This window comes from Grammomys surdaster, unplaced genomic scaffold (genome assembly GCF_004785775.1).
Source record: "Grammomys surdaster isolate TR1022 unplaced genomic scaffold, NIH_TR_1.0 198, whole genome shotgun sequence".
Lineage (NCBI taxonomy): Eukaryota > Metazoa > Chordata > Mammalia > Rodentia > Muridae > Grammomys > Grammomys surdaster.
Window position 1 is genome coordinate 3,803,128 of NW_021604643.1, and position 15,237 is coordinate 3,818,364.

The 15,237-nt window shown below is 35.4% G+C and overlaps 1 protein-coding gene across 1 annotated transcript in view; it reads left to right on the top strand.

Moving 5' to 3' along the window:
* Nucleotides 1-15,237, top strand: part of Vps13a (vacuolar protein sorting 13 homolog A) — a 195,495-nt gene that overhangs the window by 68,232 nt on the left and 112,026 nt on the right. Inside the window, exons 24-28 of the mRNA XM_028770191.1 lie at nucleotides 1,883-1,961; nucleotides 4,724-4,878; nucleotides 5,216-5,372; nucleotides 8,162-8,241; nucleotides 9,335-9,394. Of these exons, the coding sequence (XP_028626024.1) occupies nucleotides 1,883-1,961; nucleotides 4,724-4,878; nucleotides 5,216-5,372; nucleotides 8,162-8,241; nucleotides 9,335-9,394 (531 nt within the window). The remainder of the gene's footprint in view (nucleotides 1-1,882; nucleotides 1,962-4,723; nucleotides 4,879-5,215; nucleotides 5,373-8,161; nucleotides 8,242-9,334; nucleotides 9,395-15,237) is intronic.

Below are 15,237 nucleotides of genomic sequence, written 5' to 3' on the forward strand. Positions count from 1 at the left end.
TTTTGAGGGTGGGGAGGTGGGAGTGGGGGGGTAGATAGAGGTTACATCCACAAAGAAGAAGGAGGAGGTGTGAGGGGATTGGGGGTTCCTGGGTGGGTGGGGGATGGGGTAAGGGGACAACATATGAAATGTAAATAAAACATCCAATAAAAAAAAAGCACAAGAAACTGCAAAACAAAAAAAAAGAAAGAAAGAAAGAAAGAAAGAAAGAAAGAAAGAAAGAAAGAAAGAAAGAAAGAAAGAGCCTTGCTGTGTGACAAAACTTCTCCTGGGGAGATCACCTGAGATAATGAGCACACAGCAGACCAAAGTATGGGTACCATTAAAGTCTAACTCAGCAAGTCAAAGTTTTATTGGCACTTATTTTCAAGATTACAAAGGGTTATTTACAGGAGCAGAAATTATTCAAAGACAGCTATACCACCAAAGTTAACTCAAGCCGGGGTGACAGCTCATAAAGCCAGGATTCTGGAGCACACTGTAAAGCCTACAGGCAGCTAACAGGTTGGAGAATGTTCTTTCCAGTGCCTCAGTTGGACTTAACTTCTCCTAGGCAGCTCAGATATTCTATGCTTTTTTAAAGCAGCTGATCTGGTCTCAGAGTCTTTGCAGCTTGTCTTGTATGGGAGGAGTCTTTGCAGCTTGGCTTCTTTCAGCTAGAGGAGCTTTTATTGCTTATGGTGGTTGGGAGGAGCACAGTGATTCTGGTCAGATTCAGCAACTTCCTGAAGCTATTTTGAGTTTCTGCTTTCCTGCTTAAGGAGCTTTCTGCAGGATGGAATGTTTTAATCTCTTGAGGAATCTGTTACACAACACCTTCCTACAGCAAGTTTGTATGGAAACATTTTAAAGTTAGGATGCCATAGAAAAGTTTATGTAGAAATAATTTTCTTTCTGAGGCTTAGAAAGGATTGTATTGTTTAGAAAGTCTTTTTATAGGAGGTTAAGTTTAAACAACCAAATAAAAGCAATACTATGGTTGATGATATTAGGGAATGTGATCAACAAAGAATATGTAAGATTCTTCTAGGTCAGGTATATTAATGTTTTGTTTCATAGTTTTGGTGAAAGATTCAGTTGTGTTATTTATTTTGATTTACTTCTCTTGGAGACAGAATCTCACAAGGCAACCTTGGCTGTCCTGGAACCTCTAGAGATCTGTCTGCCTTGACTCCCAAGTCAGTTTTGTTTAAACTGTATTATATGTTTTTTTTTATTAGTTAATTTCCACAAAACAGTTTATTTGCCCAAGTGTCATTAAAAATTAAAATAACAGTATACACTCCTCAATTCTAGAGGCCTTAATATCAGGCTTTAAGCTTGTTTCTCAGTGATGTCCTGGAGCTGGTTTCTGGTCCTAGCAAATTGCCAAGTTAAAATAGATCTCAGAATCCTTATAGATCCCTAAGGAATTTATTGTAGGCACTCCATGATTATACTTAGCATCACATTTATAAAAGTACTCACTTTAAAAATAATTTTTCTACAGCCATTTTCATACAAGTATATACTTTACTTTGAGCATATTACCTCTGTAAAACCACTTCTTCCTCTTTTTAGACTGGGCCAAAGATGACAGATTTGTTATCATTCTGCCTTGTCTCCAAGTTTTAGGATTAATGCCATGATTTCCAATGACTGCCTTGGTGTGATGTGGGGTCAGGGGAAGTGGTGCTGGAGGACAGTCACTCTCTACCAACTGAGCTACAACTCCAACCACTTAAAAGCATTTGAACTTTCATATATTTTATTATTAATTTTCTTGCTTTGGACCTGTTTTCTTCTAACATTGTTTGAATTGAGTAGCTTTTTGTGCAGATTATCATATAAATTTGAATAAAAGGTCTGTGTTCTAATTGATAGTGAATTACTTTTATTTCAGATTCAAGCATCTACTTTACCAGTATCACACATTTCTCAGAAGTTAATCCCTTTATTGGAACAGCCTGTTACTGAAGATGGTAAAATGAAATTGCTTAATAGAATCTTTTCTATTACATATACCTAAATGAATTAGTTTATATTTTGAGGGATGTTTTCTTCAAATGACCATGTGTAGGGGTATAAATGTTTTTTCTTTTAACTTTCATTTCTCTGTAAAGAATAATTAATAAGAGAAAAATCAATAAAGGTATTAAAATTTATGTCATGTGTACATGGGTGACCATCAGAAACGAGTCTCCCTCCTTCCGGAGAAGACAGCACATTGGCATTGATGAGGAAGGAAAAAAACCTCAAAGTTGGTGAGTGGGTGGGTGTAGGAAGAATTTGGGAAGGGATAGTGAATGTGATCAAAATAAACTGTCTGAAATCTTCAATAATTTTTAAATAATTAAAAATACTATGTTTTTTTTTTTTAAAAAGAATGCCTTTATTGTAGAGGGCAATAGCAGTGCAAAGGTAATTTTCTATGTGTGTTTTAGAATCCATATGAAAAGAAGCTTACACCTCTTTGTGCAGTTGTAAACTAACCATCACAATAGCATCCTTATGCAAGATGGCAGGCACCATTGGGAATACAGAAAATGCTAGGTGGCCACACTGTTCCTAAGTTGTGGAGACATTATTATGCAAATTCTTTAAATAATATAAGTATTCTTTAAAGTTACATCTGTAGTGGAATCACTTTGTCAAAAATAAATTCTAATTTTAATTCAAGAATCCCTAACAGAAGTCACTATTGAGTTTGGGATTCAAAAAAAGAAGAAAGTTTGTATTTAGATGCCTAATTTAAAATGTATTATTTGAAGAAATTTGAGATAGTAAGCTTTTTATTTCTATTTTTTAAGGGAGGAAAATCAAATTTAACATCTGCATTTACATATAAAACTTACTTTTAAAAAAATATTTCACTGTCAAGTATCCTTTTTTCATGACCATGTTGGAAAACTATATATTTCTACATTTTCAAGACTTTAGAGAAGACTAACAAAGAAAATGTGTATATGGTGAGCAGAGAGAGGTTAAGCCTGAGGTTATTGATCTAATAGGTCTAGCTAATTAGGGATGTACTTTACTTTAGTGTGTTTGTGTTTTGCTAATTTGTTTTTAGATATTTTTTTTCTTTTTTGAACATTTCATTCATTTACAGTGTTTTCATCGTATCTATCCACCACTACTCATTCCAACTCCCCCTAGAGATTAGTATTCTGTCTCTCTCTGACTTATGCCCCCCTTTCAACGGTACTAATAACCCCAGAGTCCATAGCACATGTACACATGAGTGTTTGGCATGAACAGCCTGGCAGGGGCCATGTCTGTAAAGAATGACTTTCCCTTCCCAATAGCCATCTTTTTCCAGTAGTATGACTAAGTTGTTTAATAACTTTACAGTTTGGGATCCTATAGTTTTAATATAAATTCTGAGGGGACTATGGCAGCCTGCTCACCTAAAAGTCCTTGTAGATGTGATGGAAAAGGCTTTAAGTAAAATACCACCACCTAACCTGCTAAAGAAGAAGTTAGCAGCAGCTAACAATAGTTTCATCTTAAATTCTCATTAACCCTTACCTATAGGGAAAGTTTAAAGAATGTCACCATACCTGTACTGAATTTACATGTAGGCAATTGTTAATCAATATGGTACATGTAGTTCTCGAAGAACTTTCCTAGCCAGTGTCTGAGCATTGGACCCATTCATTTACCTAAGTAATTTACTCTTCCCTAAAATTGTTGTTACAGTCCTCATCTTCCCCTCCCTTGTTAAGAAGGCTGTGAATATATGAAACTCACTGGGTCATGTTGACATCCACAGTCTTGTGGTTGATTTTCCTCAGTTCACATTCATTCATTTTTCTGTCTTTACTACTGTCTATGGTTAGTTCACCCCAACAAGGTGTGAACCTTGAACATCAAAAGGAAGCTTCTCCTTTTTAGCCCACAATAAATCTACTGACAAACGGATAAGTCACGTTTGAGTCTGGTAGCATGAGAACTCCTCACATTATTCAGTTAAAAACTGGTTTGATATTTTTACATAATTGACTAGTTCATTTTTTTATGTACTATTTTCAGACCATGGCTGATTACAGGTAACAAAAATTACATTAAATCAAGCTATAGTTAAAGGGGGTTCTTTATTAACATTTCTGATCCTGGCCTCTGTGCTAATATTGCAGAGTTTTAAACTAAGTTCTGTTACACTGTACAAATACAGTGAGCATGGTAGCATATTACTTTTGGTTCTCATATTGTACACAATCACTGGTATAGTTTTCTGTTATAAATATTTCTTATCTAACTTTGAACTAGACTAATGCTTTTTTTTAAGTTGATTTTTTGAGTTGGGAGAGAGAGCTCAGTGGTTGAGAGTTCGTTCTGTGCTTGCATAGGATCATAGTTCAATTCAGAGTACCCACACTGGGGCAACTCTACTGCCTCACTCCAGCTCAAGGGAGTCTGTGGCCTTTCTTTGGACTCCATGGGCTCCTTCATTCATATGCCTGCCAACAGATACATAAGCATATAATAAGAAATAAAAATGAATCTTAAGAAATTGATTTTAAGCTAAATATTAAATACGTTATAATTTTCATATGTTTTATTCTTTGCAGTGTTATATTTATTTAAAAGTAATTTCTGCATTCTTTTTCTAGCTTTTGTGTTCAACTTTTAATATAGACCTATAGCATTTTAATGCATACATTTATTTCAGAAAAATTAAACTTATGCTAAACATGTTATTTCTGCTGTTGACTAAAACAAAATATTTCATGAAATTTAGACTCAGAGGAGGAATTTTTTGATGCACCATGTAGTCCCTTGGAAGAGTGTCCTCAAGTGTCATGTGGAGTTAAAGAAACTCGACAGAAAAAATTACAAAAGAAAGATAGTTCAATGAATTTTCTTCGACTTAGGATGCGATTTGAAGTAGCAGAGGTAAGTTACATAAATGTGGGCTATGTGAATTGTCATTTATACTTTGTATATTTTGCTCAAATAGTCTCATTGCTAATAGACACTGTCCAAGGCATATGGAGACTTGGTGCATGATTTTCTTGATTATCTACCTTGAGAATTCGTATTTAAGTGGTATATTTTGGACAGTTTTTCAGTACATCTTTTTGGTGATGATTCTATAGTATAAGTATGCTTTATATGTGTGGGGGGAATATAAAATCAATATTACATTTAATTTGTAATATAACATATACTATATCTTATGTATTTATATATCGTTATCACGTATGTGACCCATGTACTTTGCCTTCTGCAGGTGTTGATTCAGTTTTATCACCTTGTGGGAGACTGTGAACTACCTGTGCTAGAAATGGGTGTTTTAGGATTGGGAACAGAAGCTGAGATTAGAACATTTGACTTGAAAGGAAATGCCTTTTTGAAAGAATTATGGTTAAAATGTCCAGAATATTTAGGTAAGACTATTAAAATATGTACATTACTTTCATAATTTGATTACCTGCTATTGAATTTTCTGTTCCTTAGACTTTGAATCAATATATTTATATTTTGAAAGTCTAAAAAACAAGTCCAAGGCTATTACCTTTAAATTTATGTTAGTCTATTTTCTTTCCTCAGTACATTTTTATTTAAAATTTGATTATATCATTTACCCTTTCCCTTCCCCCTCCAGCCCCTCCCACAAGTCCTCCACTCTTAAATCAATAGCACCTATGTTTCTTTGAATATTACATATGTGTGTATACTCAAGTATATAAACAAAATTTGCTGGGTATGTTTTTTTTGCCTATATGTGACTTCAGGGCTTAATAATTTTTGTATTGAATAACCAGTTTAGGCAGTCATTCCTGGAAGAAACTAATTCTACCTCCCTCAGCAGTCATTAGAAGCCTATGGTTTTTGTTTTGTTTTTTGTTTGTTTGTTTGCTTTTTGTTTTTGTCTGGGAATAGGACCCTGTGCAACATTCCCTATTGTATATTAGCATGTCTATTGTTACTGCCATTGTTCTAGTCCTGTGTATGCAGCCCTTCCTGGAGTCTCACAGCAGACTTCCTGGCTCTTACACTCTTGCTGCTCACTCTTCTGTGATGTTCCCTGAGCCATAGATGCAGGAGCTTTCATGTCACTGAATCTATTGATTTCTATTTTGTGATTTTTCTTCTTTGTCTTCATTTGCTACAAAGAGAAACTTCTTTAATGAGGGGTTATATCTGCACTTGAATCTTGTCATTTGAGGCTAGGAACTATAGATGAGAGAGGCATTTGTCTTTCTGCATCTGGATTACTTCATTGAATAAATCTTTTCTAGGGCTGTCTATTCACTTATTAGCTTCCCTAACAATGTGATATGTTTGTTAAAGTTGATGAACATATTCACTTTATCACCTGAAATTCATTATTTACATTAGATTTAAACATTTGTATTAAACTTTTTATGTGTTTAGACAAATACATAAAGGCAAGTGTCTACACTGCTTTCATTATAAGCATGGCTTTACTGTGCTGAATATCTGCAGTCCTTCATTCATTCTGCTGTGCTAACTGGCTTAAGATCATCTCCCTGTCGTCTGTGTTTTACCTTTGTATTGCATATCTTCATTGGAATAATACAGTGTACATCCTTTTTAAGGTTGGCTTCTTTTAGTAATCTGTGTTTAAATTTCTCCTTACCTTTTCATGGCTTGACAGTTAGTTACTGTTGATCAATAAATCATGCTCCTTTCTCTAGAAACATTATTGGTTGCTTATATACTAACTTCATAAACAACATCTTGATTTCTTCTGGGTTTTGTCAGTTATGAATAAAGATGCTATTAATATCTGTATGCAAACTTTGGAATAGAGCGAGTGTGCCCCTTTCTTAGGGTAAATACTAAGGAGCATAGCTCTAGATTATATGTTAAATATATAACATTTGTAATGAACCTCCAAAGTTCCTGGGATTATGTCATTTTTCATTTCTGTTGGTAATGAATAAGAGAGCTTGTTGTTCTGTCCTTGTCACATCTTGTTAGTGTCCAGACTTGAGTCCTTCTAATAGGTATGTAATGCCAGTTTGAATTTCTCTGATGACATATGATGTATAGAATCCTTTCATGTTCCAATTTGTCATAACTTCTTTGGTGAGTGACATCTGTTAAGTTCATTGGCTCTTTTATAAATCATGTATAAAGTTAAGTAATGTAACCTAAAATTAAGTCAGAGGTGATGCATGGTACAGTTTCTACTTGTTTTCCAGTCTGTGGGAACTTGAGTGTGGTGGACTATGTCACAGTTTTCTCTTGATCTCCCAACCTTGAGTGTGGCACACTGTGTCAGTTATCTCTTGGTCTTCCAAATTTTAGTGTGCTGGATTATTTCAAGTCATCTTTTGATTACAGTAACTTGAGTATGGTGTACTGTGTCAGTTATCTCTCAGTCTCTCAAACTTGAGTGTGATAGATTGTCACAGTTGTGTATTTATATTTGTGTAGTTATATCACTTATCTCTTAGTCACACAAAGACCATCTCATATAGAAAATGTTAAATTTTGTTATGTTATGTCAAAATTATGTATAAATGAAGTGTGGATCTTCTTTAGGGTTGAAAACTGTAGTGAGTAGTACCTCAAATAGGAAACTGGTTCTTGTACTCTTAAGCTTTTAGTTTTGAAGGTCTGTATGCACACGGTTCTGTTTTCTCTGCAAGATCATGGTAATTAGTTTGTGGTTCTTTGTCTAAGTCTCTTTCTTGATGCTGAGTTTTAACAGCCATAAGTAATTTGATAGTGACAGTTTTAAAGGCTATACATACAGATACCTCTTCCTTAGCAGTTCTCATAGAATCTCTAGTTTTGAACTGGATCAGTAATAAAACTAGTAATTATTTTATACAGCTAAGACTGATTTCTATCTGGTATATAGAAAAATTAACATTTTTTTGATCCATCTCAACAACTAGTGTTTTCAGAGATACTGACTGTTTTCTTTCAAGGCATTATAATGACTCAATACTAGAATTCTTCATGCCCTAAAAATTACTTTGGTTCTTTAACAGCTTGTTTTGTTACAGACTTGAGACTTTAGTGTTAAAGTAGAAAGGAAGAGTACATTGTATGGAGAATGCCTTTTTTGTTTTGAGTTTAAAGAACAAAGAAGGGGGACTTTATTGAGGAGAATCTAGGGAAATCATTTTCAATCATAATTGCTAATTTATTTTCAGTTAATATTCCCACCAAGAAATAATTTTTAAATTATTTTTAGATGAAAACAAGAAACCAGTTTATTTGATCACGACCTTGGATAACACAATGGAAGATTTATTAACATTGGAATTCATGAGAGTAAGTAGTTTTGCTCTAACCTCATAGGCAGATAGATGTGCTATTGAAATTCAAAATTTAATGTGCTTAATCTACATCCTTAACATAACCTTGTCACTTCCTCTAAGGGCCTTTTTGTTTTGTCATTATTATCATGTGGTTTTGATTTGCAAATACTTCATATATCAAAGTAAGTTCCCTGTGTTCCAAGAAAAAAAAAATGGCTCCTAGGTTGACTTTTCCCACCAGAGTATTGAAAAAGAAACAAATGTTTAGAGTTGATAAAATGTCTTATTGTATACCATTCAAGAGGATAAATATACTTTATTTCTACTACTCTATAGTTACCTGCTTTTTAAGTGTCATTTATGTAGGTTCACAGTATCTGTTTTAAAATTTTGTGAATCTTAATATTTTTTAAAAAAGGGGTGAGAGTAGGGACTAGTGCTCAGTGGTTAAGAGCACTGACTCCTGAGTTTAATTCACCACAACCACATGGTGGCTCACAACCATGTGTAATGGGATCTGATGTCCTCTTCCAGTGTGTCTGAAAACAACTACAGCATACTAATATACATTAAATAAATACTATTTTAGAAACATTTTATGAATCTTCTATATGTGCTGTGGTCTATTTATGAATTATTCTTTATTTTGATGTTCTGATGCTTTAATAATTATCCTATAATAAGAAATTTTGCTGAGAGAATTTTACTGTACTTAAAGACCATTTTTGCTTTTGACTAGAGGAGATTTCTTTAAATTTTTGTAATTAACTCTGTATCACGTTTTAGAATATGCAAAATCTAAAGAAAATGAATAAAGCAATTTTGTTATGCATATGTATAAAGCAGATATGTTATGAATTACTATTCAAAAAGACTAAATCGTGACTTTTTCAATATTATTAGTGTGCAGTCATATGCATTCATATGTGTAGTATGTGTATATGATATACATATCTATATCACTAAGTATATAACAATATTCACTGTCACATGTGATTAATTTATGTATAGTGCACAAATCATGAGAAGTTTGCACCTATTAAATAATTGTAGGTATAACATGCTTTTATAACATGTTCTAATTGATACATTTTCTTTTTTGATAGGTTGAAAAAAATGCACCAAATTTGAATAGTACCTATAACAATGTTTTACAACTTATTAAGGTATGACTATATAATTATTTATTTGAAAATTAGATACTGTATTCCTGTGCTTAGATGTCTTATGAATAGTTATTTTATAGTTTAAATCATAAAATTCTTAAGAATAAAGCTGAGTATTTATTTATTTATTTATTGCTTTTATATCATTTTAGTTACGTTCAAGTATTAAGGTCAGTTCTAGGTTGAGGAACTAGCAATACAATAGATCCACATACACAAGGAACAAGCAAGACAATAAGCTCAAATAGCCAAAGACTAAGCAAGGCAATAAATAAAGTCCCATGATTACTCCCATGATCAAGTATTTATCAGGATGACCAAAATATCTGAGCCAACTTCACTGTCCTAGCCCAAAGTCATTTTCATGTCTGAAGCCTACTTCTTTGTTCTAGCCTAAGATTTAGATTCCTGCCTGAAATTATTTTTGTTCTAGCCTAATGTCAGTTTCCTGCCTAAAGCCCATTTCCTTGTCCTTGGCCAATATCAGATTCCTGCCAAGCAGCCCCAAAAGCTCTCTTTTATTTCATAAACAAGACTGAGTCTGTCTTAGGTCTTTCTGACGAGAGTGCCTTGCTTATCCTTCATGGAGTATGCGTTATCAAAAGCAATGCAGTTCTGTCTTAGGTTGGTAAGGCTCTATGCAGAATATTACCCATCCTTGGCTTGCCGGCCTGTTAAATTAATAACTCTGTAGGTCCATTTTCAGTTTCAAGCCATGTATTTTAGCTGCCAACCTGTTGATGTTGTTAAAGACAAGCTTTCACACAATGGGCAGGAAGAAAAGTATTCCCAGGACAAAAAGGGCTAGCATGATCAAGCTATATATTCCATTCTTTAAGCTTGACCAAAATGGAAATACTGACCTCAAGCCATTGATAATTTTATCAGCAGTATCTGCAGCATCAAAGCTCATCAGAACAGCATTCTTTAAATTCATAATCTCACTATGCAAATTTAAAAAATCCATGAGGTGTTAGACTTATACCAGATACCCTGCAAGTGTCTTTAAACTTTTTCCTAATTATAATGACTATCACTGTAAATTTTACAAGTAGCACAACTCCATTGCTATTTGACATGACACTCGTGATGGCTCCTTACTCTTAAACTCTGCACATCCTTCCAATAATTTGAATAGGATCAAGAGCATTAATCTATTGTTCCAAATGCCTCTTGTATACTTAACACATTAGTAACATTTTTTTGCTAAATGACTAACAAAAGTAGCTATCTTAGCTTCTTGTTTCAAGCGATTGCAAAAGCAGTGGTGCTAGCAATGTAATTTAATGTAATGAAAGCTGTTATACCAGCAATAAGCAAGCCCACTACCCTCTTGATTCTGCTTAAAGCCTGATTCACTTCTTCCAGTACTTGCAAGCTTTTTTCAGAAAACCAAGTTTCTGTAATACTCAGAGCAATAAAACAAAAGCTTGCTGATAGAACCCCGTAACAGACATGCCAGGTTTCAACACACTAGCACTATTAGAAAGTGTGCAATCAATGAAACTTACATTAAATACTGTAGAAGAAACAAAATAATTTTAACTTGATAATTAAAAGAGCCTTAACACATTACACTTGATTGAAATCCAGATCCTGTTCCTACTTTATCTCTTGCTAACATAACGTCATAGAGAACTGCAGCTATCTTCCAAATATGTCTCTGAAAATGTCCAGATCCAGCCTTCCAAATGAAGACTGTTATTTCTAATATTGGATTGATTTCTAGACCAGGACATGATTAAGTCCAAATAACTGGTTACATTTAAAAAAAATACAAGTATCATTATAACTTCTCTTTTTGATTCTCTATTCCACAAGGTCTAAAAACTTGAGGCAAGGCAGCTTGTCCCGTCTGGGATATAGGAAAACAAAGGTGGGTCAGGAACATATGTTGAATACAGCTTCTCACTCACCATTGTGAGGGCACTCAGCAAGCTCACAGGTCAACATCATTCTTTGTCTGGGCATCAGCATGTCTCACCAATCAATCCAGCAGCCACCATGCTCCTTCAGCATCCTGCAGAAAAAAACACAAACATGCTCCCTTCCCTATATTAGATACCTGATCGGTATCATGCCATATGCCAGTAAGTGGATCCTTCCCTTTCACCTAGGCATAAGTATGCCTAGTTATAGGGTGCCATAGACACTCAGCAGAAAGTTCTTTGGCATCCAAATGTTTTAAAAATTTCAAGTAAAAAGAACATGATTTAAATAAATTTGTGATGTATGGGGATATACCTTCTCCTTTTTTTGATTTTATGAAGTTTTTTTTAAAAATTCCATGGGCCCCTTCCACAATACCTTTGTACTTGAGGATTATGAGGAATAATGGGTAATACTAATTGTTGACCAAAAGTCTCAAATGCTTGTCTGCATTAGCTAGTTCCATTGTCTATTTTCTTTTTTTATTATTGGATATTTTATTTATTTCCATTTTAGATGTTATCCCCTTTCCCCTTCCCCCGCCCCAGAAACCTCTTATCCCTTTTTCCCTGCTCCTCCTTCTGTGAGGGTGTGCCCCACGGATCCAACTTCTCCCTACTCCCCACCTCCAATTCCCCCACACTGGGGCATCAAGCCTTCAGGTGACCAAAGCCCTCCTCTCCCACTGATCCCCAACAAGACAAAGCCATCTTTCACTACATACACAGCTCAGGCCGTGGGTTGTCCATGTGTTTCCCAGGCTGGCACTTTAAGCCTGGGAGCTCTGGTTGGTTGGTATTGTGACTCTCCCCTTTGGGCCCCAAGCCCCTTTAGCACCTTCAGTCTTCTCTCTAACTCCTCCATTGGGGACCCTGTAATCAGTTCAGTGGTTAGCTGCGAGCACTTACCTCTATATATGTCAGGCTCTGGCAGAGCTTCTCAGGAGACAAGTATATCAGACTTCTGTCAGCATGCACTTCCTTGCATCCACAATAGTCTGCATTTGGTGACTGCACATGGGATAGATACCAAGGTGGGGTCAGTCTCTGAATGCTCCCTCTTCCAGTCTCTGCTCCACACTTTGTCTCCATACTTGCTCCCATGAGTACTTTGTTACTCCTTCTAAGAAGGACCAAAGGACACAGACTTTGATAGAAGGACCCACACTTTGGTTTTCCTTCTTCTTGAACATCATATGCTCTGTGTGTTATATCTTAGATATTGTGAACTTCTGGGCTAATATCCACTTAGCAGTGAGTGCATACCATGTGTGTTCTTTTGTGATTGGGTTACCTCAATCAGGATGATATTTTCTAGTTCTATCCATTTGCCTAAGAATTTTGAATTCACTGGTTTTAATAGCTGAGTAGTACACCATTGTGTAAATGTACCACATTTTCTGTATCCATTCCTCTGTTGAAGAACATCTAGGTTCTTTCCAGCTTCTAGCTTTTATAAATGAGGCTGCTATGAACATAGTGGAGCATGTGTCCCTGTTATATGTTGGAGCATCTTTTGAGTATATACCCAGGAGTGGTATAGCTGGGTCCTCAGGTAATACTATGTCCAATTTTTTGAGGAACCGTCTGACTGCTTTCCAGAGTGGTTGTACCAGCTTGCAATCCCACCAACAATGGAGGAGTGATCCTCTTTCTCCACATCCCTGCCAGCATCTGCCATCACTTGTGTTTTTGATCTTAGCCTTTTCTGACTGGTGTGAGGTGGAATCTCAGGGTTGTTTTGATTTGCATTTCCCTGATGACTAAGGATGTTGAACATTTCTTTAGGTGCTTTTTGACCATTTAAGTTACTCAGTTGAAAATTCTTTGTTTAGTTCTGTGCCCCATTTTTTAATAGAGTTATTTGATTGTCTGGAGTCTGTTTTCTTGAGTTCTTTGTGTACATTAGATGTTAGCCCTCTATCAGATGTAGGATTGGTAAAGATCTTTCCAAAATGTATTGGTTGCCGTTTTGTCCTATTGACAGTATCCTTTGCCTTACAGAAGCTTTGCAGTTTTATGAGGTCCCATTTTTGAATTCTTGATCTTGGAGCCTAAGCCATTGGTGTCCTGTTCAGGAACTTTTCCCCTGTGCCCATGTGTTCGAGGCTCCTCCCCACCTTCTCTTCTATTAGTTTCAGTGTATCTGGTTTATTGTGGAGGTCCTTGATCCTCTTGGACTTGAGCTTTGTACAAGGAGATAAGAATGGATAGATTTGCATTCTTCTACATGTTGTACTCCAGTTGAACCAGCACCATTTGTTGAAAATGCTGTCCTTTTTCCACTGGACAGTTTTAGCTCCTTTGTCAAAGATCAAGTGACCATAGGTGTGTGAGTTCTTTTCTGGGTCTTCAATTCTATTCCATTGATCTTCCTGCCTATCTCTGTACCAATACCATGCAGTTTTTATCACTATTGCTTTGTAGTACAGCTTGAGGTCAGGGATGGTGATTCCTCTAGAAGTTCTTTTATTATTGAGAATGGTTTTTGCTATACTGGGTTTTTTGTTATTCCAAATGAATTTGAAAATTTTTCTTTCTAACTCTGTGAAGAATTGGGTTGGGATTTTAATGGGAATTGCATTGAAACTGTAGATTGCTTTTGGCAAGATGGCCATTTTTACTAAATTAATCCTGCCAATCCATGAGCATGGGAGATCTTTCCATCTTCTGAGATCTTCGATTTTTTTCTTCAGAGACTTGAAGTTCTTGTCGTACAGATCTTTCACTTGCTTGGTTAGATTCAAACCAAGGTATTTTATATTATTTGTGACTATTGTGAAGGGTGTCATTTTCCTAATTTCTTTTTCAGCCTGTTTATCTTTCACGTAGAGGAAGGCTTCTGATTTGTTTGAGTTGATTTTATAACCAGCCACTTTGCTGAAGTTGTTTATCAGATTTAGGAGTTCTCTGGTGGAAGTTTTGGGGTCACTTAAGTATACTATCATATCATCTGAAAATAGTGATATTTTGACTTCTTCTTTCCAAATTTGTATGTCTTTGACCTCCTTTTTTGCCGTATTGCTCTGGCTAGGACTTCCAGTACTATATTGAATAGGTAGGGTGATATTTGGCAGCCTTTTCTAGTCCCTGATTTTAGTGGAATTGCTTCAAGTTTTTCTCCATTTAGTTTGATGTGGGATACTGGTTTGCTGTATATTGCTTTTGCTATGTTTAGGTATGGGCCTTGAATTCCTAATCTTCCCAAGACTTTTACTATGAAGGGAAGTTGAATTTTGTCAAATGCTTCCTCAGCATCTAGTGAGATTGATCATATGGTTTTTTTCTTCGAGTTTGTTTATATAGTGGATTACGTTGACTGATTTCTGAATATTGAACCATCCCTGCATTCCTGGGATAAAGCCTACTTGATCCTGATGTATGATTGTTTTGATGTGTTCTTCGATTCAGTTTGTGAGAATTTTATTGAGTGTTTTTGCATTGATATTCATAACGGAGATTGGGCTGAAGTTCTCTTTCTTTGTAGATTCTTTGGTATGGTTTATGTATGAGCGTAATTGTGGCTTCATAGATTGAATTGGGTAGTGTTCCTTCTGTTTCTATTTTGTGGAGTAGTTTAAAGAGAATTGGTATTAGGTCTTCTTTGAAGGTCTGGTAGAATTCTGCACTAAAACCATCTGGTCCTGGCCTTTTTTTGGTGGGGAGACTTTTAATGACTGCTGCTATTTCTTTATGGGTTATGGGACTGCTGTTTAGATGGTTTATTAGATCCTGATTTCCATATGGTACTGAGTATCTGTTCAGAAAAGTGTTCATTTTATCCAGATTTTCCAGTTTAGTTGAGTATAGGCTTTTGTAGTAGAACCAGATGAATTTTTGAATTTCCTCAATTTCTGTTATTATGTCTTTCTTTTCAGTTCTGGTTTTATTAATTTGGATACTGTCTTTGTGCCC